The sequence below is a fragment of the Silene latifolia genome, chromosome 11, assembly GCF_048544455.1.
Source record: "Silene latifolia isolate original U9 population chromosome 11, ASM4854445v1, whole genome shotgun sequence".
NCBI lineage: Eukaryota > Viridiplantae > Streptophyta > Magnoliopsida > Caryophyllales > Caryophyllaceae > Silene > Silene latifolia.
Window position 1 is genome coordinate 7,799,002 of NC_133536.1, and position 27,526 is coordinate 7,826,527.

General features: G+C 37.5%; 3 protein-coding genes across 4 annotated transcripts; all 3 read right to left on the bottom strand.

Annotated features, from left to right (window-relative positions):
- Window positions 1-1,391: 1,391 nt before the first annotated feature.
- Window positions 1,392-2,243, bottom strand: LOC141612821 (uncharacterized). The gene has a single exon (XM_074431569.1). The coding sequence runs from the start codon at window positions 2,241-2,243 to the stop codon at window positions 1,392-1,394; it is 852 nt and encodes a 283-aa protein (XP_074287670.1).
- Window positions 2,244-3,485: 1,242 nt separating this feature from the next.
- Window positions 3,486-4,736, bottom strand: LOC141612823 (uncharacterized). Its single transcript, XM_074431571.1, has one exon. It carries the CDS (start codon window positions 4,734-4,736, stop codon window positions 3,486-3,488), a length of 1,251 nt encoding a protein of 416 aa, XP_074287672.1.
- Window positions 4,737-23,809: 19,073 nt separating this feature from the next.
- Window positions 23,810-27,065, bottom strand: LOC141610888 (nuclear pore complex protein NUP50A-like). Of its 2 annotated transcripts, none has more exons than XM_074429186.1 (2): window positions 26,906-27,065; window positions 23,810-25,369 (listed from the first exon to the last, which is right to left on the bottom strand). In XM_074429186.1, the coding sequence occupies exon 2, from the start codon at window positions 25,305-25,307 to the stop codon at window positions 24,045-24,047; it is 1,263 nt and encodes a 420-aa protein (XP_074285287.1). In that variant the 5' UTR covers window positions 25,308-25,369; window positions 26,906-27,065; the 3' UTR covers window positions 23,810-24,044. The 2 variants fall into 2 exon arrangements, with proteins under 2 accessions (XP_074285287.1, XP_074285288.1); XM_074429187.1 differs by having other exon boundaries at window positions 23,810-25,338; window positions 26,906-27,035.
- Window positions 27,066-27,526: the final 461 nt, after the last annotated feature.

Genomic DNA, 27,526 nt, shown 5'->3' on the forward strand with positions numbered 1-27,526 from the left:
GCTTCTAATTTTCGATCTTTTTATTTGCGTCAGATTAGCGGCTTGGTCGATCGACCACTGGGACCGGTCGATCGACTGGTCTGCAATGCACAGGAGTTCCTGTAAGTCGTGCTCTGGTCGATCGACCAAAGGCATCGGTCGATCGACCGGAGTAGCTGGTAGTCCGCTTCTAAATTCTCCATAAAGTTGTCTTTCAGGCCTCGAAATGCGCACCAAGCTCGTTTCCCGAGTAAATACTTCATATCAAATGCAATGCCTGGTACTCGGGGACAGATTTAGCTCAATATCTACTCATTTCCGCATAAATCTGCAATATTACATAAAAATACGAAAGTAGACTAAATGGGGCAAATAGTAGCATAAACTACATAAATGAGCTCTGAAATGCGTGTAAAATAGGGCGTAAAACAACATATTTAGGACACGCATCATGTTTCCAGACATATTTGGAGTTGGCCCTCAAGTTTGGTGAAGGTCCAAAACCGGGTAAAATTGTAATTGTTGTTGTTGCAATTTTTGTTCCACTAAATAACAAGATCATCTATTTTTGTGGAGTATTCGATTTTCGTTCGAGACTAGCTAATCGTATACAGGTACACTCTAATACCCTGTGTTTCTTCTCAAAATTCTTGTGGCTTCTTTTTCTGACCCGAGAAACCGTCCGTGTGATTTACGGACGTTTTTGTCCCTTGACTCTGAAATCCCGAAAACCGTGTATTATACACTTATATTTGAGCCGATTGGGAGCTCGTACAAGGTCATGTTTCTTGTCCTCCCATTTTTTCCACCACGTGTCTGGGCTCGCTTCATGAGTTACAGTATTCGATTTCAACCCTAAATAACAAGTTATCATCTATTTTTAAGGAGTATCCGATTTTCGTCTGAGACTAGTTAATCGTATACCGGTACACTCTAATGTCCTTTTTTTCTTCTCAAAATTCTTATGGCTGATTTATCATATTTGAGAAACCGTCCATGTGATTTACGGACATTTTGTGCGGCCGGGGCCCATGAAATCCTGAGAACCATGTATTATCCACTTAAATTTGAGCCGTTTGGGAGGTCGTACCGAGTCATAATTTTTTTTTCTCGAAGTTTTTCTACCACGTGTCAGGAGTTGCTTCATGAGTTACCGTACTCGATTTTCAGCCTTAGATAAGAAGTATTCATCTATTTTTAAGGAGTACCTGATTTTCGTCCGAGACTAATTTATTGCATACCGGCACCCTCAGATGCCCTCTGATGCTTCTTAATCTTTGTGTGGCTGATGAGTAGAAAATAGATTTTTTTTTTTTTTTTTGGTGAAAGGTAAGATTTCATTAAGCACATAACAAACTATTACAAACTAATACAATTTTCAACCAACATCAGAAATCACCCATATGGAGATTTCAATTCAAGAAACTAACCCTACTCAACCAATCAACATCTCTACGATCATAAACATGAGTAAGTCTAGTTTTAAGCCTATTTTTAAGCATCTGCCTGATCTGATGTAGCAGAACTTCAGGCCTAAGCAGACTGCCTTCAACACGAACCCTGTTCCTCTGCATCCAGATGAAGTATACTGCTGCGATAAAAGCACACATCACTACCTTCTGCTGGACAACAGACTTCACCTGATTCCATATTCCTGCAAATAATGTCCCAGCAGGGAATGCTACTTGGACATCATCATCAATCCCCTTGAGAATACGCTGGCTGTAGGGACACTGCTGAAACAAATGTTCATGGGTCTCACCAGCAATCCCACAGAGTAGACATTGATCATCCTGAGAAATCCCTAAGGCAAACAATTTAGCCTTTACCTGTAGAGCTTCCCTGGCAATCAGCCAACCAACAAAGCTATGTTTAGGAACATTCCAGTCACTCCACACATATTTATCCCAAGAAACAACCTGGAACTTGTTCCTTAACAACTCATAGCCACTACTCACTGTGTAACCCTTATTATCAAGCATCCAATGACCATCCTGGTATCCTGCATTCAACTTGTCTCTCACCCTGCAGACTGATTTCCATCCCCAACTAATATCACCAGAGAATGTATAATCAGACCAGGGTGTACCTTTTAAGTAGACTTGGTGAACCCACTTAACCCACAACTTATCAGGGTTACAATAAATCCACCACACCAGCTTACCCATGACTGCAACATTCCATGGGTAACTATCCCTAATACCCAGTCCACCATCATTTTTAGGAGCACACACCTTTTCCCAGCTCACAAGAGGAACTCTCATCAAATCACTACTACCATCCTAAAGATAACTTCTACAAATGGCATTCAGTCTATTAAGCACACCTTTTGGAATGATAAAAATGTTGACCCAATAATTATATAATGTTGTTAACACTGAGTTAACAAGCACCAACCTGCCAGCATATGAGAGTTTCTTTGAGCCAAAGCTTCTGATTCTACTTATAAGTTTCTCAACAAGAATCTGACCTTCTGCTTTTTTCATTCTCCCTGCAGTGATGGGAACTCCCAAGTATGAAAATGGAAGTCTACCCTCAGAAAACCCAGCCACTTGCAAGATATCCTGCTTCACCCCAGCATCCACTCCATTGAAATAGGCACTAGTCTTAGAAGGACTCATGAGCAAGCCTGAGGCTTTAGAGAACGTAGCAAAGGCCCTTAGCAACACCATTATAGAAGCAACATCCCCTCTACTAAATAATAACAAGTCATCCGCAAACATGAGATGGGATAGCTTAAGAGGAGTACATAAGGGATGATACTTGAATTTCATAGTGTCTGTAACATAGGTCAGAACCCTACTCAAATATTCCATTGCAATAGTAAATAGGAGAGGAGACAAAGGATCACCTTGCCTCAATCCCTTTTTCCCTTTGAAAAACCCAAACATATCTCCATTAAGCACCAAAGAGTAGGTTGCAGTTCTTACACTCTCCATTATCAGGCCAATGAACTGTCCAGGAAAGTTCAAAGCAATCATCATCTCCTCCAAGAAGCTCCAACTCACAGAATCATAAGCCTTCTTTAAATCAACCTTGAGTAGGAATCTAGGGGAGACAGATTTCCTATTATACATTCTGATAATATCCTGACAAATTAGAATATTTTCAACAATACTCCTTCCTTTTATAAACCCTCCCTGATTATCACTTATAATATGAGGGAGCACCTCTGAAAATCTCTTGCACAACAGTTTGGAGATGCACTTGTATACCACATCACAACAAGAAATAGGTCTAAATTGGGTAACATTCTGTGGTATTTCACATTTAGGAATAAGTGTAATAAGGGTATGGTTAAGTTGTTTAAGCATTTTCCCAGAGTGGAAAAAATCCTTAATAGCAGCACACACAGTCCCTCCCACAATATCCCAAGAGTCTCTAAAAAAGGCACTGGTGTATCCATCAGGCCCTGCAGCCTTATGGACAGGGATAGAGAACATAACCTCTTTGATTTCCTGATCAGTGACAGGAGACATCAGCATAATCTGGTGATCAGAAGTACATCATCTACCCATTTGAACAACAGCCTGGCTAATAGGAATAACAGCATCAGAGGATCCAAGAAGGGAAGTATAGAATTCCAGGAAAGCACCCTGGATTGCAGCAGGTTCATCACAAATTTTACCAGCAAGGCCCTCAACTCTCAAAACTTTATTTCTTACTTGCCTACCCTTGATTATACTATGGAAGTACTTTGTATTATTGTCCCTCATATCCACCCAAGTAGCTTTTGATTTTTGCAAAAGAAATTCATGGCAGGCTTTCTCCATCCACCTCACACTGCTAGATGCTTCAAGCTCTTGTTGTACCAGGTCAGGATTAAAAGGGTCACCCCTAATTTGCTCCTGGATATACTCTAAATGCATTCTTGCCCTAGCAGAGTTATTCTCAATGTCATTGAAATTGACACTTTTGAGCTGCTTTAAAGGTCTCTTAAGATCCTTTAATTTGCAGACAAGCTGATACATTCGGGTACCATACCAATGCTTATTCCAAACACTCAGCACACAACTTTTAAACTCATCTGCCTGGCTCCACATATTAAAATATTTAAAGCTTCTTCTCTTCCTATCCCAATTCCTATGTGTCTGCACCACACAAGGAGTATGATCAAAGATACCTTCAGGATAGAAGTGTGCATACATCTCATTATTATCATCAGGCCAGGTCTTGTTTACCAAAACCCTATCCAACTTGCTATACACCCTTGAGGAGACATCCTGCTTATTACTCCAAGTATATAAAGAACCCACAGCAGGACTGTCAGTTATCCCACACTCAGCAATACAAGCATTAAAATCATCCATTTCCTCAGGTGTGCTATAACCACCTAATCTCTCAGAGGCCACTAAAACTGTGTTAAAATCACCACAAACCACCCAAGCCCCTTTAATACTTCTTCTAAACCCAGTTAAGTTTGCCCACAACTCTTTCCTCTCACCGACATCATTCATAGCATAAACCATAGTAAGATGAAAGCCATACCCAGTCCCTATATCAGTGATATGTAAATGAATAAACTGAGCATGATAGGCAAGAATTTGGACTTTAAACAGGGCAGGATTCCATAGAACCCAAATCCTCCCACCTTTATGAAGATGAGAATTAGTAGTAATACACCACTGAGCACAAAGATTAGTCCTAACAGTATTTAGAGACAAAGGTTTCACCTTTGTCTCAAGGAGACCAAATAGACCTATCTGATTATGATGAAGGAACCATTTAATGTTATTTTGCTTAGATAGGCTATTCATTCCCCTGACATTCCAGAAACCGAAATTATGCATTACCCCCAGAAGGAGGTAATACACTACCAATTATTCCAATTCCTACTTTAGGTGTCGCAGTATTAAGATTTTCCATAAACGAATCATGACCAATCTTACTCTGACCCTTATCCAACAGTTCTTGCCTACTCAGCCTGATGACATTCCTTGTAGGAGTGTGAGCCATGTGGTATTGCCCATTCCTACTCCAAGAAACTTGAAACGCATTAGGTTTCTCAACAGGCGTGACCAATTCCTCTGGGGGGTTGACAACAGAGGGAGTCACTGGTAAAGGAGCCACATTTGCATCTGGTTTCACTTTTGGCCTCCACTCTTGTTTCTTCCCATTACCCTTACTTGCTTGCGGAACAGAGCCAGTCTGAGATTTCCTACACTTACTGGTTTCATGACCAATCCCATTACATTTCTTACACAGGATTGGTTTCCATTCAAAATCCACCTTCAGACTAACCACCATCCCATCTTCATCCAAGAACTTGACTTTCTCAGGGATAGCCTTGCCAAATGGCACTTCAACCATCACACGAGCAAACCCAAGCCTAGTCTTCTCCTCAGTCGCAGCGTCACTCCGAATAAACTTCCCCAACAACCCGGCAATCTTAGGTAAGCATTTTCCCCAAAATTTGAGCGGGAGGTTGTGAATCTTAACCCAAACAGGAACTTCCTTGACCTCTTCTTTCACCAGATTAACATTAGCACTCCAAGGACGAACAATAAGGGGCTTATTGTCGAACAAGAAATGCCCCTGCTTCAAGACAAGATCTTTAGCAGCACTGGTAGAGAACCGAACCAGGAAAACCCCATTCGGGAGGAAAGAGACTTTGTCAATAGGATATTTAGCCCAAATCCTCCGAATGAAACCATCCAACACCTCAACCGGAGGATTCGCACCCAAAACAAAGCAAAAGACAGAGTCTTTCCAATATTCAAGTTCTTCCTTAACATCTTCCTCTGTAAATTGGAGTAGATCCGCAGGTTCTTCTTCAATAGGAAACAGTTGCTTCTTCCCCTTCCTTTTCCGCTGAACTTCCCATTCCGCTTCCTCAGGAATCAGAGAATCCAGGTCATAAGGTGGAATCCCAACCACTTCATTAACACTCTTCGTTTTTGTAACCTCAGAACTACTTGGACCACCCACAACCACCGTAGGAACAGGATCAACAGTGGCAGGGACAGTCTCCTTATTTGTTGTTTTTGTATTTTTATTTAATCCAGAGACTAGAGGGGGAAATTGCTCCACATTAGAGCAGTCAATCGACATTTTTAGGGTTTTTTTCAAGGTTTAAGAATCGCTTTTCTTTTCTTTTTGTTTCTCACTCTATCTCTTCATTTTTCAACCCATACAATATTCATTTTTCTACATTATGAGTAGAAAATAGTTTGCCGTCGTTTCTTATCATCAACAAAATTTGTAAACCCAATTTAAGTAGTATAAATCGGGGTCGAACCACGAGAATGGTGGGGTTTATATTCAATTTAATACTAGTCTAGTTTAGTCGGAAAAAAAAGGGAGTTGATTCGAAACCAAACAACTAAATATAAATTAAAACAATGATTGACAAGGTGTGTTAATGATTAATTTAAAATCTAGGGTTTTCGGGTTCATCTAAATGGATAAAGGTAAACATGGGTGAATTAATTTGTCAAGGGTGAGAATTAGTCTAGGAAAAAGGGTCAATATCTTGACCTCCCTAAAGATGACACAAAACTTTCGTTAAGCATGAAATCCTCTCCTAAACATACAACAAGACCCTATATAAACTCTCATGAATAGGGGAATTAAGCAAATAATGAAGAAAGGCAAGCACTCTCACAATTCATCAAACACCTTGTGTGCATGCATAAGAGGACTAAGCAATTCACCCAAAACCCAAATATTAATAACCCAATCATAACCATAGTTCCCATTTAGACCCCCCCTAAACCCTAGGAGGGTTTCTACTCACACAAATTAGAAGGGCAATTGCAAACAATTGGAGACAAGTATTCAAAATAGAAAGCATGGTGTAATTTGTAACAATGATAAATGACAAATTGAAATGTAAACTATTGATTAAACAAATAAATAAGAAGAGAATTGTACCAATAACTAGGATAGATTGCTACTTTGATTGAATTAAGGAAGAAATTCTTCAATGTCTCCAAAATACAACCCAATAATCCAAATATAAACAATTGAAACAAAGTATCTCTATAATAATTAAGTAAATGATTATGGTTTAATTAGGGAAAGATTAATACTTGCTTAATAATTGTGCATAAACTTAGAAGAATTCTGAATCTAGAGTATGGTGTCTAAAATGATTAAGGAAGGGGGTATTTATAGGTTGCATACAATTAGGGTGGAAATTACAAAGTAGGGGTACAATGCGGAAAAGGGGCTCTCAGCCGCGGCCGGCTGCCGGTGCAATCCCCGGCTGGGAGTTCACTGGAAGAAATGAGTTGGAAAATATCATCAGGTCCCCCCGGCCGGTGGTCCACCGGCTGGGAGTGCATTTGACTTTTTCCTCTTCTTATGTTGACTTTGTGATTGGCCTGCACTCCCAGCCGGCCGCCCGGCTGCCGGTGGCCTGCCCGGCTTGGAGTTCGTTGTAACTTTTTCAACTTCCTTGCTTCTCCTTGTTCTCCCAGCCGGGTGGTCGGCTGCCGGTGGCCTTCCCGGCTGGGAGTTCGCTGTAACTTCCATCCAAAAACCAACTATGCCAAGTATATGGGTAGTCCCAGCCGGTAGGCCGGCTAGGAGTTCCCCTCAGCATTTCTTCCTCCTTCTTCATGCTAAGTCTATCCAATGGTCTTGATTGCTCCGATTCTTCCATTTCCGCTCCAAAACCTGCAAGACGGACATAATATCATAGAGTAGGGAATCGGGCCACAAAATGCAATGCAAGACGCATAAAACCGACTCAAATTGAGTCGGAAATCATGAAAATAGAGAGGAAAATTGGTGCATTTAAACACTATATCAGTGGCTGATTTGTCTTACCAGAGAAACCGTCCGTGTGATTTACAGACATTTTTGATCCGGGACCCTGAAATCACGAAAATCGTGTATTACAATTTACACACTTAAATTTGAGCCGTTTGCAGGCTCGTACCGGGTCATGTTTCATTTCCTCCCATTTTTTCCACCACGTGTCTTGGGTCGATTCATGAGTTACAATATTCGATTTCAGCCTCAAATAACAATTTATCATTTATTTTTAAGGAGTATCCGATTTTCGTCCGAGACTAGTTAATCGCATACCGGTACACACTAATGTCCTCTGTTTCTTCTCAAAATTTGTGTGGTTGCTTTATCTGACTCGAGAAACCGTCCGTGTGATTTACAGACGTTTTTGTCCGGGACCCTGAAATCCCGAAAACCGTGTATTATCCACTTAAATCTGGCCCGTTTGGGAGTTTTGAGGGCAACTTTAGAACGATTTTTTAAAATAATGCTCAAATATTAAGTATTTGTCGTTTTGGGTTGGTTTTGATAGTATTTGTCAAAATGGTATTCACATATGCTCGAATTTTCAAAACCTGGAACACGGAATAAACACGCCACCTAAGATAAACCCTGTTTCCTAGCTGATAGTTTCTCGTGGAAATAGGTTTCTCGAGTGTATATCATGTTTCGTAGATAAACCATAGTTTATCGTGGATATAGTCTTCTCGAGTAAGTCTCCTGGCTGGTAGTAGCTCTTTCACGAACACATTTTACTCTATGATACACTCTTTTTCATAATATTTTCATACACTACCCTTTTCTTCTTAAAAAAAAGCTTTCTTAATTATCTTTTCCTGAAACCGTGAAACATATAATTACTCTCAATAATTTGCAATTAGGGATATCAATAATCATATTAAACAAGAAATCATTCGTTTAACAATATATGCATTAATTTTGTTTGGATTAAACAAGAAAAGGGGCAGAGGGTAAGTGTGAGTTAAAAAAAATAAGAGGGGTAATTGTGAAAAATACATCTATAATTAAGTAAATCGCGTCCATAAATGAGCATAACCCTAACTTTATTATCAGATTATTTTATAACTCGATTAATAACAATATCATGTGTAACAAAATAGGTACACATGCATCACACTAAAAAATAAAATGAGAACGTCTATTATCAATGGCGGAGCCAGGATTTATAATCAGGGGTGAAAAATTTCAGCGCGAGGAAAACATAATGCCTTAAGCGAAATTTGAAAGAAATTTGAAACTAGATATTGCTTACGAAATTAAAGAGAAGTTTCGGAGCACGATCAATAATAAAAGGTACAAAAAAATCACGTAAAAGTATACAGAAAAACGCTTTATCAATAACTAAGTACAATACCGACTCACTCAAGTTTTTGTAAATCTACGCAATGTTCATTTTATTTTTAAGGAAGACTGAAAATAATATTTGAATCTACCATTTACTTTTAACTAGGAAACATCAACCCATTTGTGATTTATTTTTTGATTCCAAATTGTGTATAAATACATTATTATAGCACTTGAACTTGCACGCACAAAACATTTTTCATATATAATAAATAAATTAAATAATAACAGCAAACAATGGAAAGCAAAACCATGATGAAAATCATATTTGTTGCTTTTTTGTTAGCAATGCTCGTTGATCAATCTAAGGGGGGAAATGTATTTGTGAAGCTGAGAGCCTATTGCAATCAAGGGTGCTTTAAAATTAAGAAATGTGGTACTTTTATAAGTGTTGATCGTAATTGTGAAGCAATGTGTAACGGATGGTGCAAGGAAACCATTAAGCAACTCGAGCGAGGCTCTGACCAACCCGGGCCAGGGTCTAGGTCGCCCTCAGGATTCGGTCCTGGGGGACGTGGAGATGATGGAGATTATTCAGGGCCTCCTTATGGAAAACAAATGGTGAATAATTAAATTAACTACAATGATAATGATAATGATAATAATAATAATAATATATGAATAAAGAGACTTGTTTTTTTAATAAATCATTGTTGTAGTTCAATGAAAGGAAAAGGCTTGGGATTTATCCCCTCTATTGTATCAAAAAAAATATAATAAAAGAATTGGTCGTTTAACTAAGATAAGATTGTGATGTTTGTACTCTTAATTTCGTGTGTTCAGAAAAACGCTATTTAAATTTTGGGTGATTTCCTTATATAAGGCCAGATGACACATTAATTCCTACTCCGTATTATATACGAGTAGCATTTGAACCATAATTTCCACCAGTAGTTAAATTGTATAACCACCGCGAAAGATACCGAAACAAATTAAAATTGAATTTTCCCTGATTAAGGTCTTGTGAAAATTTTGAGGACTAGGTTCACATTAGCTTCGAGGAGATATGGGTGTGAAGAAACGATTAGAGGAGCTTGGCAGCTGGATGGTGATGACTTGATTGATACCATAAGTAGATGCGCAAAGGACCTAATGAAGTGGAAGGGTGTGAGTATTGGGTGTTAGAATTAATCCGAATAGAGACCATAAACTTCATACTAAATTACTCGGTATAAACTGAAGAGCGGAAGCGTACCTGATTACATGACGAGAGAGATTGGAATAAACCGTCTGAAGGGACGGTCTTCAGGATTAGGTCTTCTAGTAGACACACAAACCATGAGGATCTCTCTACTGATGGGATGCGGGGAGATTAGGTTATTGTGAGCTACCAGGGACCATAACCCAGGTGACTTATATATAGTCTCCTTAATCTAATGCGCCCATCATGCATTAGTAACCTAATGGGTATCTACACAATTAAGATATCCGGCCCATACTTTATAAGACGTAATTAATATGCCCGTATTCTATTATCCAGATGGATCACTATATTGGGCTAAACTTAAACGATAGCAAACAAATACAATCTGTATATAGTGTGTCCACATAAATAGTATTAGACCCAATATTCTTACAATCTCCCACTTGGGTCAAATACAGATAGTGTGTGACACCTAAAGAATTGTATTCATTTTATAACCTTACGCGCTCAACAGTGCTATCAACATTCCAACCGTCTTATGCAATTCGGTCCATCAATCATACTAACATAGGATCAAAGCGGCCTTTGCTACAGTTTATCGTAACAGGACCCTCAATGGTCACGTATGCTAATATAACCAACGACATGAATCTAATATAGGTGCGTAGCATGGAAACAACATCCAAATGTGATCCAAAATATGTATATTTCCAACTGGTCCACCTTAGTGAGATCAACCAAAATAACACAGAGTGAAACCGTAAACCGAAAACCTTATTTCTGCAGAACTTAATAACCGTAAACTTTAATGTGTCTAACATGACAAACTCCCACTTAAACTGAATTTCCTTAAAACTGAAACACCCATTTGAGCAATTAGCTCAAGAAAGACCGTGGGTGGTAATTCCTTAGTAAGCGGATCCGCAAAATGGAGTTTGTATCAACATGTATAATTGACACCTTTTCACTCTGAATTGTTTCTTAAACAGTACATCACTTGTAATGTTATTAGAAACTATAATAACTGCACATTTGTCATGAATTACTTAAGTGGTCTTTCAATACCGTATCGAATTTGCAGCCTCATGACAAATGTTCATAACAAACTAGGAGTCGAAATACCAAATGATCTCAACCTGAATCGATCTCCTATAAATAATGTTTTGTTCCAAATATAAATGACCGACAATATATTTGGCTGCCCTTAGTGGATCCAAGATCCTAATCCGTATTGCCTTATTATCTGTCCAACAAACTTTAGAATGTACGCAATATTCAAACGCATACAAGCTAAATATATACCAAAATACTTAAACACATTAAATATTTCCTGAGACACATGAATTTAAGCATTAATGAATTTTTCCGAATATTTTCCTTAGGGCATTTGAGACTCATTTGTCTCCTTAACTAAAAGGGTATTAACTAGAAATATTTACTTACTCCCACTGAATCTTGAGTATCTACAATCATCTACCCATTCATCTAAAACAAATAAGATGACAGCAAGGCAGATTTGTAATCTTTATGACGGAAAACCTTACTTGAGTTTTATTGGATGAATTCCCTTATTGCAGAAATTCTACTTTGAATCTATGAATCCAAGTTCTAGTTACTGCACTGAATAGTTTCGTCAATGTCACCATTGCAAAACAAACCTTTAACATTCATCCAATATAACCAAAAAATCGAATATGCCTAAAAGTCCTTATAGTCAATACCGACACGATGATCCTGATTGTCACATTACATTTTACACCCTTCTTGGTAACAAATGAATATTTGAAATCAATATATTTCACAACTTTAGGTAATGGAACAAAGTACAAATATCATCATTCATCAAATGACTTATTTTCTTTATGGCATCAATCCACTTATATGAGTTAGGACCTTCAATGGTTTGGCAAAAGGAGATTAAATCATCTTTACCATTCCATTATCTAACTCTTATTACAACTAGTTAGTCCGTCACTACATTGTTGTCCATTTTTATCCATATAGGAAAACAATGTAATTAATGTAGTTGTATTTACCTTATTATGTGGATCTTCTAATGAATTGGTTATTGAGATATTTGAGTTTGTTTAACCAAATTGATCTTATAATCATGTATAAGGAGACTTAAAACAATGTTAATTACCTTTTCTCCCACTCAAACTCAATATTCTCAATGAACTCCTTAATTTCCGTCTTAAATAGCTTTATTGTGGGATCATTACTTTATTACCCTTAAAACTTTAAATACTATCCAACAAAATAGTCATTGACTATCCTTAAATCCAACTATTAATCTTATGACTTTTAACCCTCAACCTTAATTAGTTGGACATACCGGATGTGTACATTATTTACACTATGATTAAATAGTCAATGGTATTGTTAGAAACTTATCCAGAGATAGCTGCAATCTTAAGAATTTATAACTAGAGTAATATGGAAAAGAGTATGATAATCACACTCTTTACCAGGCCTTAGGATCTTGTTTGTATACATACTACACCATCCATATTAAGAATCCTCATATGGTGTAATATAATATCAAATACAAGATCAAACTTATCTAGAAATTCTTTAAAAATGACCTTTACGTTGTGATCCTTAATAGTCATTTGCCAAAGTATTAACACTTAGATCAAAGATGACATAATTATTCCTTTACCGAGTAAAATAACTCAGTCAAACATCACTAAAAACGTCAAGAACTTAAAACTTCTCACAAATGAGATTTAGATATCCATGCCTAAATTCCGTCTACAAACTAACATAATAATATAAACCATTAATACTTAAGTATAAAATGGTTCACCTTTCCGTATATGTTAATAATAAGACATCGAAAAATAACTGATATCTAATCTCCCTTAGTTTATCTTTATCCCCTCAAATTTGAATATCCGAAGTAAAGGGGTTCAACAATTTCATTTTGACACAAAACTTTAATTTCCCTTTTAATGTGTCATACCGAAGAGAAATTATAGTTTCATAATTCTTCTTTATATCCATTGAACTTTAGTGCAAGTTTACTTGAAAGAGATTCCAATCTAAACTATATAAAGTTATCAAAAATGATAGGTTCACCCTTATTTGAATTAGGAAAACACAAAATTAATTATTTCTCAATAGACAAGAAACCAAATTTGTCCATACGAAAAATAACCCTTTTCACCTAAAGGCGGTACCGAAAGTATTTTCCACATACAAATAAAAGAATAAGTCATTAATGATAACTAAATTAGTTGACTGTCTCAAACTCAGATGATGACTTGCCCCAAATAGATGAATCTTTCATCATCACTTGGCTTGTCATATTTAGTTATACTTGCATCAATATACTTATGTGGGTAAAAAAAAAACCAAATTCACCCACCAAACATGATTGGATATAAAAATTAACCTTAGACAAAACGAATGAGAAGTTTAACTTTACCGACACGCCAAGCGTTAAAACTGGTACTAGATTTTCCTTATGTGTCCAAACTCTTAACAAACTAACGACTAAAAGAGTCTAACCTTATGTTTGTTGTTATTTCTTTGAGTCTGACTTTTGCAGCTGAATTAACTTAACTGAATTAACTGAAACAATGCCCTTAAATATTTCCCTAAATTCGAATAATCACTAAACTCATGCATTTTGAATGTAATACTTCTCAATGTTACATACCTTAGTCCTTACGATAATTTTTACCTTATGAAAAGCAGAATTATACATTCTTAAAGCAAGGTAAGATCAAAGCAACCAGAGATAAAATTCACATCCTCTTACCATTCATTTAATAAATAGTTTCATCCGAATTGAGAATGTAACTGAAATGACAGATATAATAACCATAAATGTCAAACTGAATGAACAAAACAACATCGTTATATTTTGAATAAATTCAAATAATTAAAGTGTCTTTCCGAAATTAAATATTTAGTCTTTGGACATAAATACTAACTAGTTAAAGACGCTACTCTTTAGTAATTGTAATCAAATATTGGCGATAAACTCACGTCGAACACTAAGCCTTCCTTTGGGCCGACTCAATATTCACATGAAAATCCGAATAATCGTCACATATTTATTACCCTACGTGTATATAATTCTGCCAAATAATGGCCTTCCTTTGGGCCGACCATTATTCGCATGAATTACACACATTAAACTGAAAATTTGAATTTATTCACCCTAACAAACTGTATGGGCATAATCCTTATGAGTGTCATAAACATAATGACACTCCCTTAACTTGATTTTCAGATTCAAATATTGGCATCCCCATCAACACAAGACACCTAACACAACATTAAGTTTAGTCTTTGGACATAAACTTAACTTGTAAGTGGTCATCTTGGTGTAGTGATCAAGTATTAACAATAAATTCCTGTCAAACATTAAGCCTTCCTTTGGGCCGACTTAATATTCACATGGAAACCTTACAATTGTTACATACTTACCACCACAAGTATGACTGAATTTCGGCCAAATAATAGCCTTCCTTTGGGCCGACCATTATCCGCATGAAACTCAATCACACACTGTAGTCATAATATTCTAAATCATTCAACTTACACAATAGAGGTTACTTTGGCAACTTATTGTGTCGATCAAACAACCTAAAATATTAGACCCGTTATTATAAATCCGATTGGCCAATTATTAAATCTGAAAACACAAGTCCTTAATTGACAAGTGACTTAACCTTTTAATGATAGATGAAACTATCAAAATAGTTCCTTAAACGTCCCAAGTCTTTAAAAAAAAAAAACCATCGACCGTGAAAGTACGGACCTTAGATTTCACTTGTCAATACCTTAAACATTAGCTTATCAAAAATGGACATGATCTAATCGTTCCCTATTAACATGGATCAATATCAAATAATCACAAAATAGTGCTAATCTAAAATCCAACAGAAAAGCAAAGTCTTATTGATAGAAGTCACACTTCAGGGTTACGATTAGCATGCAAAGCTAATGCACCAAATAAACCGGATATTCCACATGTCCTAAAAAAAAGTGAGATCTTAATACCAAATACCCTTGCCCCAGTTCATTCCGTATCTCATCAATCCTTGATTGCCAGGCCAAATCAATATCGTCACAAATTAGACACTGAACCCAACTTTTCATAACTGAACAGGGAGTAACATGGTGGTCGAAATTATTAGACCCGCCCGCCAAAACCTACTATAATCAATATCCTCGAATATACACGCATGTTATATTCAAAACAACTTTATACCCATATTGGCCACGTATCTAAAGTCTCTTATAAGTAAACTGATATGCACAACAAATGTAATTGTCATGCCCTAAGTATGATGCATGCCCATCATCAAAGCAATATGGCCGACATAAGTTTCTTTTGTTTCTTTAGTGGGTTTAAGGCCTACTCCCTCCATTCCATCAAAAAACGGTTGGCAAAGAATACGCAGTAATCATGCTATAAAACTAAATTAACTTAATTACCAAAGTAACAATAAACATGATAGCTGTAAATAACTATAATTCATATCAAGTGCAGAGCAAACATGGAAATCGATGCACATGATCAAGCAACATACCAATTCTGCATAGTAGTATTAACAGAACAGCAGACCACAAATATATTCATCCCAAATAAAATTAATCACTGATATGATTAATAATGATCCGAAAGCCTCAATTGGCTTGTGAACTAATAATGAAAATCGCCAAATTAAAAGCCACGTTGTATTCGCACAAAATTTAATGACGAACACCACATGACATAACCAAAAAAATACCAAATAACTTAATATGAAGGTGGCTCTGATACCAATTGTTAGAATTAATCCGAATAGAGACCATAAACTTCATACTAAATTACTCGGTATAAACTGAAGAGCGGAAGCGTACCTGATTACATGACGAGAGAGATTGGAATAAACCGTCTGAAGGGACGGTCTTCAGGATTAGGTCTTCTAGTAGACACACAAACCATGAGGATCTCTCTACTGATGGGATGCGGGGAGATTAGGTTATTGTGAGCTACCAGGGACCATAACCCAGGTGACTTATATATAGTCTCCTTAATCTAATGCGCCCATCATGCATTAGTAACCTAATGGGTATCTACACAATTAAGATATCCGGCCCATACTTTATAAGACGTAATTAATATGCCCGTATTCTATTATCCAGATGGATCACTATATTGGGCTAAACTTAAACGATAGCAAACAAATACAATCTGTATATAGTGTGTCCACATAAATAGTATTAGACCCAATATTCTTACATTGGGAAGATTATGAGGGACATTCAGACGAAACGTCGTAAACTGACCCGGCTGGATGAAGGAGACGGTACCAGGGATGCGTCCAGGAGAGGAAAAGGTTGGTGACTGAGATTGCGCGTCTCCTCTGGCAAGAAGAGACTTTTTGGAGACAGAGATCACGAGCTCTGTGGTTAAAACACGGGGACAGGAATACGAAATTTTTTCATAGAAAAGCACAGCAGAGAAAGCAAAAGAATTTCATTCACTACCTTATTGATGAAGAAGGGCGAAAGGCTATGAATGGGAGTGATATTAAGGCTATGGCAATCCGGTACTTTGAGGATTTATTCGCTACTGATAAACCCTAGGATTTTGACGAGCTGCTCTGGGTGTGGAGGACCGTGTTAATGTCGAGATGAATACGGAATTGGAGCAACCTTATAGTGCGGAGGAAATCATTGAAGCGTTAAACCAGATGCACCCCCTCAAAGCTCCGGGCCCCAATGGTATGAATGCTTTATTCTTCCAAACATACTGGCATATTGTTGGACCGTCTGTTATTCGTACTGTTTTGCGCGTCCTTAATGGAGCTCCCTTTCCGTCAAATTTAAATAGTACTCATATCGTCTTAATTCCGAAAAAGAAGTCCCCGGACAAAATGAGTGACTTTCGCCTTATAAGTTTATGTAATGTGCTATACAAAATCATTTCGAAGGTTCTTGTAAATCGATTGAAGAGGTTCCTGGGTGAGATTGTGTCGGAAAATCAAAGCATGACAAAATCATCTACTTTTAAGGAGTATCCGATTTTCGTTTGAAACTTGCTAATCGTATACCGGTAGTCCGGTACACTCTAATTGTCCTCCGTTTCTTCTCAAAATTCTTGTGGCTGCTTTATCTGACCCGAGAAACCGTTCGTGTGCTTTACGGACGTTTTTGTCCCAGGACCGTGAAATCCTGAGAACCATGTATTATACGCTTAAATTTGAGCTGTTTGGGAGGTCGTATCAGATCATACTTCTTTTCGTCCAAAATTTTATTCCACGTGCCAGGGATTGCTTCATGAGTTACCGTATTCGATTTTCAGCCCTAAATAAAAAGTATTCATTTATTTTTAGAAGTACCTGATTTTCATCCGAAACCACCTTATCGCATACCGCCATACCGACACCCTCGAATGTCTTTTGTTGATTCTTAAACTTTGTGTGGCTGTTTTCCCTGACCCGAGAAACTCTCCATGTGATTTACCGACATTTTTGTTCCGGGACCCTGAAATCCCGAAAATCATGTATTATACATTTAAGTTTGAGCCGTTTGGTAGCTCATATCGGGTCATACTTTTCTTCCTCTCATTTTTTCCACCACGTGGCTAGGGTCGCTTCATGAGTTAGAATATTCGATTCCATCCCAAATAAAAAGATCATCTATTTTTATGGAGTATCCGATTTTCGTCCAAGACTAGCTAATCGTATACCGGTACACTCTAATGTCCTGTGTTTCTTCTCAAAATTCTTGTAGCTGCTTTATCTGACCCGAAAAACCGTCTGTGGGATTTATGGACATTTTTGTCCCTTGACCCTGAAATTCCGAAAACAGTGTATTATACACTTAAATTTGAGCCGTTTGGGAGGTCGTACCGGGTCATGTTTCTTTTCCTCCCATTTTTTCCACCACTTGTCTGGGTCGCTTCATGAGTTACAGTATTCGATTTCAGCCCTAAATAACAAGTTATCATCTATTTTTAAGGAGTATCCGTTTTTCGTCTGAGACTAGCTAATCGTATACCGGTAGTCCGGTACACTCTAATGTCCTCTGTTTCTTCTCAAAATTCTTGTGGATGCTTTATCTAACCCGAGAAACCGTTCGTGTGAATTACGGACGTTTTTGTCCAAGGACACTGAAATCCTGAGAACCGTGTATTATACACTTAAATTTGAGGCGTTTGAGAGGTCGGATCGAGTAATACTTCTTTTCCTCCAAAATTTCTACCATGTGTCAGCGGTCGCTTCATGAGTTACCGTATTCGATATCCAGCCTTAAATAAGAAGTATTCATCTATTTTTAAGGAGTACCTGATTTTCGTCCGAGACTAATTTATTGCGTACCGGCACCCTCAGATGTCCTCTGGTGCTTCTTAATCTTTGTGTGACTGCTTTATCTTATGAGAGAAACCGTCTGTGTAATTTACATACATTTTTGTTCCGAGACCCTGAAATCACGAAAATTGTGTATTACAATTTAGACACTTAAATTTGAGCCGTTTCCAGGCTCGTACCGGGTCATGTTTCATTTCCTCCCATTTTTTCCACCACGTGTGTTGGGTTGATTCATGAGTTAGAGTATTGATTCCAGCCTTACATAACAATTTATCATCTATTTTTAAGGAGAATCCGATTTTCGTCCGAGACTAGCTAATCGCATATCGGTACACACTACTAATGTCCTCTGTTTCTTCTCAAAATTTGTGTGGTTGCTTTATCTGACTCGAGAAACCTTCCGTGTGATTTACGGACGTTTTTTCCCGGGACCCTGAAATTCCAAAAACCGAGTACTATACCGTTTGGGAGTTTTAAGGACAAATTTAGAACGATTTTTTAAATAATACTCAAATACAAAGTTTTTGACATTTTGAGTTAGTTTTGATAGTATTTGTCAAAATGGTATCTACGTATGCTCGGGTTTCAAAACCTGGAACACAGAATAAACACGCCACTTAGGATAAACCCTATTTCCTAGCTGGTAGTTTCTCGTGGATATAGGTTTCTCGAGTGTATATCATGTTTTGTAGACAAACCATAGTTTCTCGTGGATATAATATGCTCGAGTAAGTCTCCTGGCTGATAATTGCTCTTTCACGAAAGCATTTTACTCTATGATACACTCTTTTTCATATATTTTCATACACAACCCTTTTCTTCTTACAAAAAAAAAAGCTTTCTCAATTTTCTTTCCTTGAAATCGTGAACATATAATTAAACTCTCCCAAATTTGCAATTAGGGATATCAATAATCATATTAAACAAGAAATCATTCGTTCACTAATATATGCATTAATTTTATTTGGATTAACCAAGAAAAGGGGCGGAGGGTAAGGGTGAGTTAAAAAAATAAGAGGGGAAATTGTGAAAAATGCATCTATAATTAAGTAAATCGCATGCATAAATGAGCATAACTCCTAAATCTATTATGAGATTATTTTATAACTCGATTAAAAACAATATCATGTGTAACAAAATAGGTACACATGCATCACACTAAAAGATAAAATGAGTACGTTTATTATCAATGGCGGAGCTAGTATTTCTAGTCAGGGGTTGCAAAATTTCAGCGGGACGAAAACATAATGCCATAACTGAAATTTGAAAGAATTTTTTTTTTTTGGTGCTCAAGAGGGGCAAAGCCCCGAGATAAAATAAAACTAAATAGCGACTAGACGAGGGAAAGCAACTCCCAACAAGTCTTCACGTAGAATTGATCGAAGACCATCCGGTGGATCATCGAGGATAGTAGCAGCTGTAGGAGCATGGACACCCGCGTTAGCTAGCCAATCCGCTGTTTACGAAATTAAAGGGCAGTTTTGGAGCACGATCAATAATAAAAGGTATAAAAAATCACGTAAAAGTATATATTAGGAATATTACGTAAATAATCTCATATATATTATTCAGTATATTTTAGCACATAATTTTTGCAAATTTTTTTGTATTATCATAAGATGATTCTTTCCTTATTGTAAACATAGTTTACGGCTACAACAGTGCATTAGGTTAGGTATTTGATAATTGTATAGCACTATATATCTGTATCTTGATCTATTATGTAATTATGCAATTCTCAATGATAAAAACCGTTCTCTCATATTTTCTCTAAACTCTATCATGGTATCAGAGCCAGTGTGACCGAAGGTCACGGGTTCAAATCCTGGCAACCTCAAAACTCCTCAAAAACTCGAAGTGGAAACCCAAAGACACAGTGCACGGGGAGCGGTGCACAACTAACCACTCTTCAAGCCCAATGGGCATTTGAGTGAGGGAGCGTAATAGGAATATTTATAATAGTTGGGCCTCAACCATCACCTTAGGGTTTTGGTTGAGTTGGTTCATCTATCATGGTATCAGAGCCTCGTGCTCTTGATAAAGGTTAACGTCTTAAGAGTTGATCCTCTTCCACTACCACCACCCACCACTCTTACCCCAAGAATTGCATCAAACCCTCATCTATACTTTGGCTACCACACTTTCAGCCACACACTCCGAAAACTATGGCCACTACCTTTTTCCGCCACCGTTAAACCGTTAAAATAACAACCTTGCTCACAGCCACGGCCAAAACCTCGGCATTCTATTGTCATCATCACTAACATCCTCTTGGTACAAACCATCACCACAACAAAAATACCCGTATGAAGCTTTACTTGTTCAAACTCATACTATTTCTCTTTCTTTTTGCATGATGTTCACGTAAAAGAACAACCCCACTCCTATTTTTTTTCTTGCTAAGTTAATCTCAAAGAAGGGATCCACCTCATATCACATCCCCTCAACTAGGCCCGAAATACACCAATATCACCATGGTCACAACCGTCTTGACCACTTTCAAAACTCAGCAACACTTTCTCGGCCATCAAAAAACTGCAAAATCTTAATATCCCACTGCCAAATGCTTATTATGGTGGTGGTTCATATTCATCCAAACAAAAACACTTATTATTTACATTGGTGTCTTGCAAATTCGTACTGTGTTTCAGTGCTCACCTTTTTTTGTTTGAGACTCCTTTGGCTAGCAGCACCGTCCTCACCAGTTAGTCACATCAAACCATTACCTTAGGCCCAACGGCGTCCACTTTGTGCTGGTGTGTTGAAACCACTACCCTTAACACACCCAACAAGGCACCAACTAGCCGTCTGGGAATCTAATGGAGCTGTCTCCTGGCCTTTCTTTCTCACCATCCTCAGTTGCTCTAACATGACACTAACCTAAATTGTCATGAAACCTCTCACCAAACCTATTTTTATTTAATAATAATAATAATAAAAAAAAAAAAACTCGAACCACCCTCATCATATCACAAAAATTATATCTTACCGACCACATTCCGCACCAACCAAACCAAAATTTTTATTCTTAATTCTTAATATTATTATTATGATCGTATAAACTCCATGTCTCTCATGCATCTTGCCATTGTGGCACACCCAAACCCATGGCTTACAAACCTTCACTCCATCTTCACTCCATCATGCTGGACCAACCCTATGGAAATCCCTAAGACCAAGGATGATTAACACCTGCCTTCCAACCCCGCAAATATCAGAATATCTCGGACACACCCACAAGCTTTGTCGCATCATGTTGTCATATTTGGTGTTATGACCACCAGTGAAACCCGTGCTTCCCCACCCTGCCCACTGCATATTTGCCGCTGCCAACTTCATTCGGAACATCCAGTCCCTCCGAGCAAACTTTTCAAGACTGAACTCTCGTTCTGGCCGTTCGTCTTGCGGGGGAATATTAGGAATATTACGTAAATAATCTCATATATATTATTCAGTATATTTTAGCACATAATTTTTGCAAATCTTTTTGTATTATCATAAGATGATTCTTTCCTTATTGTAAACATAGTTTACGGCTACAACAGTGCATTAGGTTAGGTATTTGATAATTGTATAGCACTATATATCTGTATCTTGATCTATTATGTAATTATGCAATTCTCAATGATAAAAACCGTTCTGTCATATTTTCTCTAAACTCTATCAGTATACAGAAAAATGCTTTCTCAATAACTAAGTACAATACCTGCTCACTCAAGTTATTGTAAATCTACCCAATGTTCATTTTATTTTTAAAGAAGACTGAAAATAATATTTGAATCTACCATTTACTTTTAACTAGGAAACATCAACCCATTTGTGATTTATTTTTTGATTCCAAATTGTGTATAAATACATTATTATAGCACTTGAACTTGCACGCACAAAACATTTTTCATATATAATAAATAAATTAAATAATAACAGCAAACAATGGAAAGCAAAACCATGATGAAAATCATATTTGTTGCTTTTTTGTTAGCAATGCTCGTTGATCAATCTAAGGGGGGAAATGTATTTGTGAAGCTGAGAGCCTATTGCAATCAAGGGTGCTTTAAAATTAAGAAATGTGGTACTTTTATAAGTGTTGATCGTAATTGTGAAGCAATGTGTAACGGATGGTGCAAGGAAACCATTAAGCAACTCGAGCGAGGCTCTGACCAACCCGGGCCAGGGTCTAGGTCGCCCTCAGGATTCGGTCCTGGGGGACGTGGAGATGATGGAGATTATTCAGGGCCTCCTTACGGAAAACAAATGGTGAATAATAATTAAATTAACTAAAATGATGTTATTAACAATATTATTATTATTAATAAAATAATAAAATAATAAAACAACAACAACAACAATAATAATAATAATAATAATAATATATGAATAAAGAGACTTGTTTTTTTAATAAATCATTGTTGTACTTCAATAGGAGAAAAAGCCTCGGGATTTATTCTCTTTATTGTATCAAAAAAATATAATAAAAGAATTGGTCGTCTAAATATTGCGATGTTTGTGCTCTTAATTTCAGGTGTTCAGAAAAACGCTATTTAAATTTCGGGTCATTTCCTTATATAAGGCCAGAAGAGCATAACCACTGCGAAGCATACCAAAACAAATTAAAATTGAGTTTTCCCTGATTAAGGGATTGTGAAAATTTAAAGCACCAAGTTCACTTTAGCGCTATTGTTAAATAGTTGTTCCTGCTAATAATAAACACATGATATCAATCTTTTGCTTCACAAATAAACACAAATTCTCATTTGTGACGGACACTTTGTCACAAGATGCAAGTGGGAGAGAAAGTGGAATTGCAAGTGGCAGAAGAGTTGTAAGATATCACAAACTTGTTACCGTCACAAGTGAGACCTGCAAGTAAATATATAGGTTTGGCAAAAGTGCAAAACCCAACTATTATCATGATCTTTAGTCTTTTACAAGCTTACTTAGTCATGTTTTGAGAAGTGATGCGCAAAATGAAAGCTAGCTTAGTTAGTAATATCAGAGAGGCGGTACTCATAACCTAGGTTAAAATCCCGCCAATTTGTCCTTGTTGCCCCTTTTATACCCAAAAAAACCATGATCTCAGCTGCAAGAACCTGAACAATGAAAAGCGTGCACGGTGCACCCCAATAGGAGCCACCAATTTGATCCTCATAACAAGTACGCTATTCACAACTCACCAGCACGCGGATCATAAAAACTTACCGGTTCAATCTCAATTTCTATTCTACGGCTGGGAATCGGGATATCATATTTTGCGAGATACCAGAAATTCAGAACTACCGGGATTTCAAGTATAAGGTGAGGGACAAACTAACATATATTCATCATCCAAGATTAACAGCTGGGGTAAACTACCACAGAAAACTACGTTTACAAAGTGGAGATGTCTTACTTCGTTCTTAGTTTCAGAAAGGACTCAGACTTAAAAATTCCAGAGCACCCCTATCTTTGTCTCACCAACAAAAGGTAGCGGGATTACAGCATTCACGAATGAAGGTTTTCTTTCAGTCTTCTGTGGCCTTCGGAGAATTTTCAGGCGTTTTCAGTTCTGCAGAAGGTTTACCTTTGTGAACAGAGACAGCTGAAGAGAATTCTTCCACAATTGAACTATCTTTGAACTTTAGGGCAAATGTCGAAAGGCCATCTTTCTTCTCAGTAGCTGAGTTCAGACAAGCAAATGTGACGCCTTTCTTCTCCATCTTTGTAAGCTTCAGATCCGGGTATAAACTTGCATTTAGGATCAACCTCAAATTCCCCTTTGCTCGCATGAGTAACCTAGCTTTCCGGGTCTCACCCTTTAACACATTGATCTTCAACTCTCCTTTACCACGTTCTTTCCAACCACCTTCGAAAAACTCAAAAAGAGCAGAATCAGCAGAAAATACTGTTTCTTCATTCTCTTCTCCTGTTTCCCTTGGTACATCCTGTGAAAGGTTAAATGCACTATTGACACCTTCGGTCTTACCCGCAATTGATGACCCTGTCCCAATTATACCAAAAAGGGGTGTACTACCATTGGTAGAGGTACCGAAACTGAAGGAGGGTAGTGATTGTGAAGGAGACCCATCTTTATTAGCTGACCCAAACGAGAATGCTGAGCTGGAAAATCCGGTCCCACCAAGACCTGTGAATGCATTTTGGCTGCTCGAAAGTTGTTGGAATGAGTTCAATGGAGTACCATTACTATCCGCAGTTTTCTCAGTCTCATTCTTGTCATCCTTCTCAGTCGTATCAGCCACATCTTGTTTTTCATTAGCAGGTGCATCGCCATTGGTACTTTTCTCACCTACCTCTTCAACTGTCTTTACCTCAGCCACATTTTCAGGGACGTCTCCAGCAGCCTGCTCAGGTTGACTGACTTCAAGTGGTAGCTTGGGTTGATTGACTTCAGCTGGTAGCTCCTTCGATTCTGCAATTTTCTCTTCCGGATCTGTGGTTGCATCATCTTTGGTTTCTGGATCATCAGCAGCTGCTTTATCTTCAACAGCTTGTGCTTCAGCTGAGGAAGGGACAGGGGCAGGTGCAGGTGGTGGGGGGACCAAGCGAATCCCGGCAAAAGGATTTACTGTGGGTGCAGAAGGCGTGGTAGAAGTTTGCTGGCGACGAACTTTCACTATTTTTCTAGTGGCCAGCACTTCATCACTTGCTTTCTTAAAAGTCCCAATCTCCTGTTCTCCAACGTCTTCTTCGTCATCAAGACCAGGATCGTCTCGAGATAACTCTCTACCAGCAGCTCTCTTCTTAGAAGGCTGATTCTCGTCCCCCATTGAGTGAAACGAAATAAATTCCACTTGAATACTGCCCAAGTCAAGAACAAGAAGACAGACAGCTGAAAATCGTTCAAGAAAGGGGGTTAGCTATATCTGCCTCAACCGAAAAACTCAGAAAACAGACAGATAAGACATAATAAGTAATATCTGTCCAGTGGGCTAATAACTATTAGTCTATTACACAAGGGTCAGTCCATACGTAGCCTACTGGCCGACATTTAAAACCATGACATATATATCCAACAAACCACCCAATACTGACAAGTGACAGTATACTACCTAAAGCTCATAAGTCAAGGACCCACTAACCAAGACCATGTCAACTTTATATCCAAAGAACTAGTCCCAAACACTGAAATCATCAGGCAACCGTAAAACATTGATGCTCGGCACACATAGAGACGCGTTACAAAAATAACTAAGGATAATGCATAGATAGTGCTAGATGAAGTACATAATATTCTATAGTCAGCAATAGTTTTAGATGTTGCAATCACTTGCACAAACGACACATTGTGTAACAAAGATGCCACCTTCTAGAAAAAAGAGGCATATTTTCCAATCGAACATGTCCAAACATAGCCCAAGAGGTGGCGTAGCCCACAAGAAAACTGCACTATACTATTTTAAAGAATGGAGATATACACACCCCACTTATGGCAATACACCCACCCACACACCCATCATGTCGTCACTCATCACTGACAATAAAAACAAGTACAAGGAGGTGCCGTTGCAAATTTGAGAAGCATAAATCGATAAACTCATTTGCAGGTCTATCTCAACTATTCTAAGCAATAAATCTTACTAATGTCACTTAACTCATGCGCCGTATACCATCCAAAGCTTTTAAACTCGTCACCATATGGACTACTATACCGACTCATCTAACCTTACAGGGATAACATGTAGAAAGTAGTCAAAGTACACTCCATTTTATATAGCGATCAAAACTCATTCAACCACTGCTTAATTTCATTCACGCTTCTCCTATAAATTCCTAACAATAAGAATCTCTCTTCACAGCCATATAAACTCTATTGGCACGATATATACAAGTCACGAGTCCCAATTCTACAGATCACTATCATTTCAATTCTACCAATACTTTAAATTTCCTGACCAATATCTGTATCTTCCACACTTCTCTGATTATCTAATATCATGAAATCTAACGTATCCTGCCTTATAGTCCCTCCCACCATAAATTGTTTACGTTTCATTAAAATACTCCGCATAAAAGAATAAAACCGTAATTTCTCAATCTGAACTGGTTTTCATTACGTTTGATTAAAATACTCCTCAGTCCTCCCAAACAAATTAAAATCAAAAGAATCAGTTGAGACGGAGAGAGTACTTGTTAAATCGAACAAATAAACTTACCTAGCAACCAATAAAACCCTAACTAGGGCGAAAACATCGTCGCCTAATTTTCCCCCAAAACTAAAACTAATCCTAATCAAATTAACTAACAGTAACTTATAAACCCTAAATTAACGATTAATTTGCAGAATTTAAATAACAATACTGATGAATTCAAAACAAGCTAAAATGAAAAGGTAAGTAAGATTGACAACAAAGAGAGAAATACATACATAGAAACACGAACGAAGAACTATGCGATCGATTGAAGAATCGGAGCTCAGAAATGAGGAGAGATAGAAGAAGGAGAGGTAGCGTCGGCGTGATTGGAAAACCTAATCAATTAACATTTTTTGTTGGTGTGATTCGTCAAATCCAATTAAATCATGGGCTTAAGAGCCATATAACAAAATTCACAATTTTGGTGGTCTATGCGGTTATAGAGATAGAGTAAAGTCCAACTGAATTAGAGCTGGTAAATAATGACACGATCCAAAACACGTTCCGCGAAATTAACAGGTTATGCGTGGGACTTGATAACTCATTTATGTAAGTAGATCGATACAAATAAATTGCAAAATTTAATTGGATTGGATTGGATTTGGTTTGAAGGGTTCGTGAATTGTTTACATTTGACACGAATATGAACCAATCCGACTCGATTTGTTTGCCAAGTCTAAACTCAACGGAACCGGTCTAAGACGGTTTAAAGAAAAGTTGTTTTTCATATAAATGTATGTTTATTTTGATATCGAATTGAAATTACACTAATACTCCTACAAATGAGTATAGTGTCATTTGTAATATACGAAGTATGAGTTTGTCGAAAAACGTATTGTCTAGATATGAGTAAA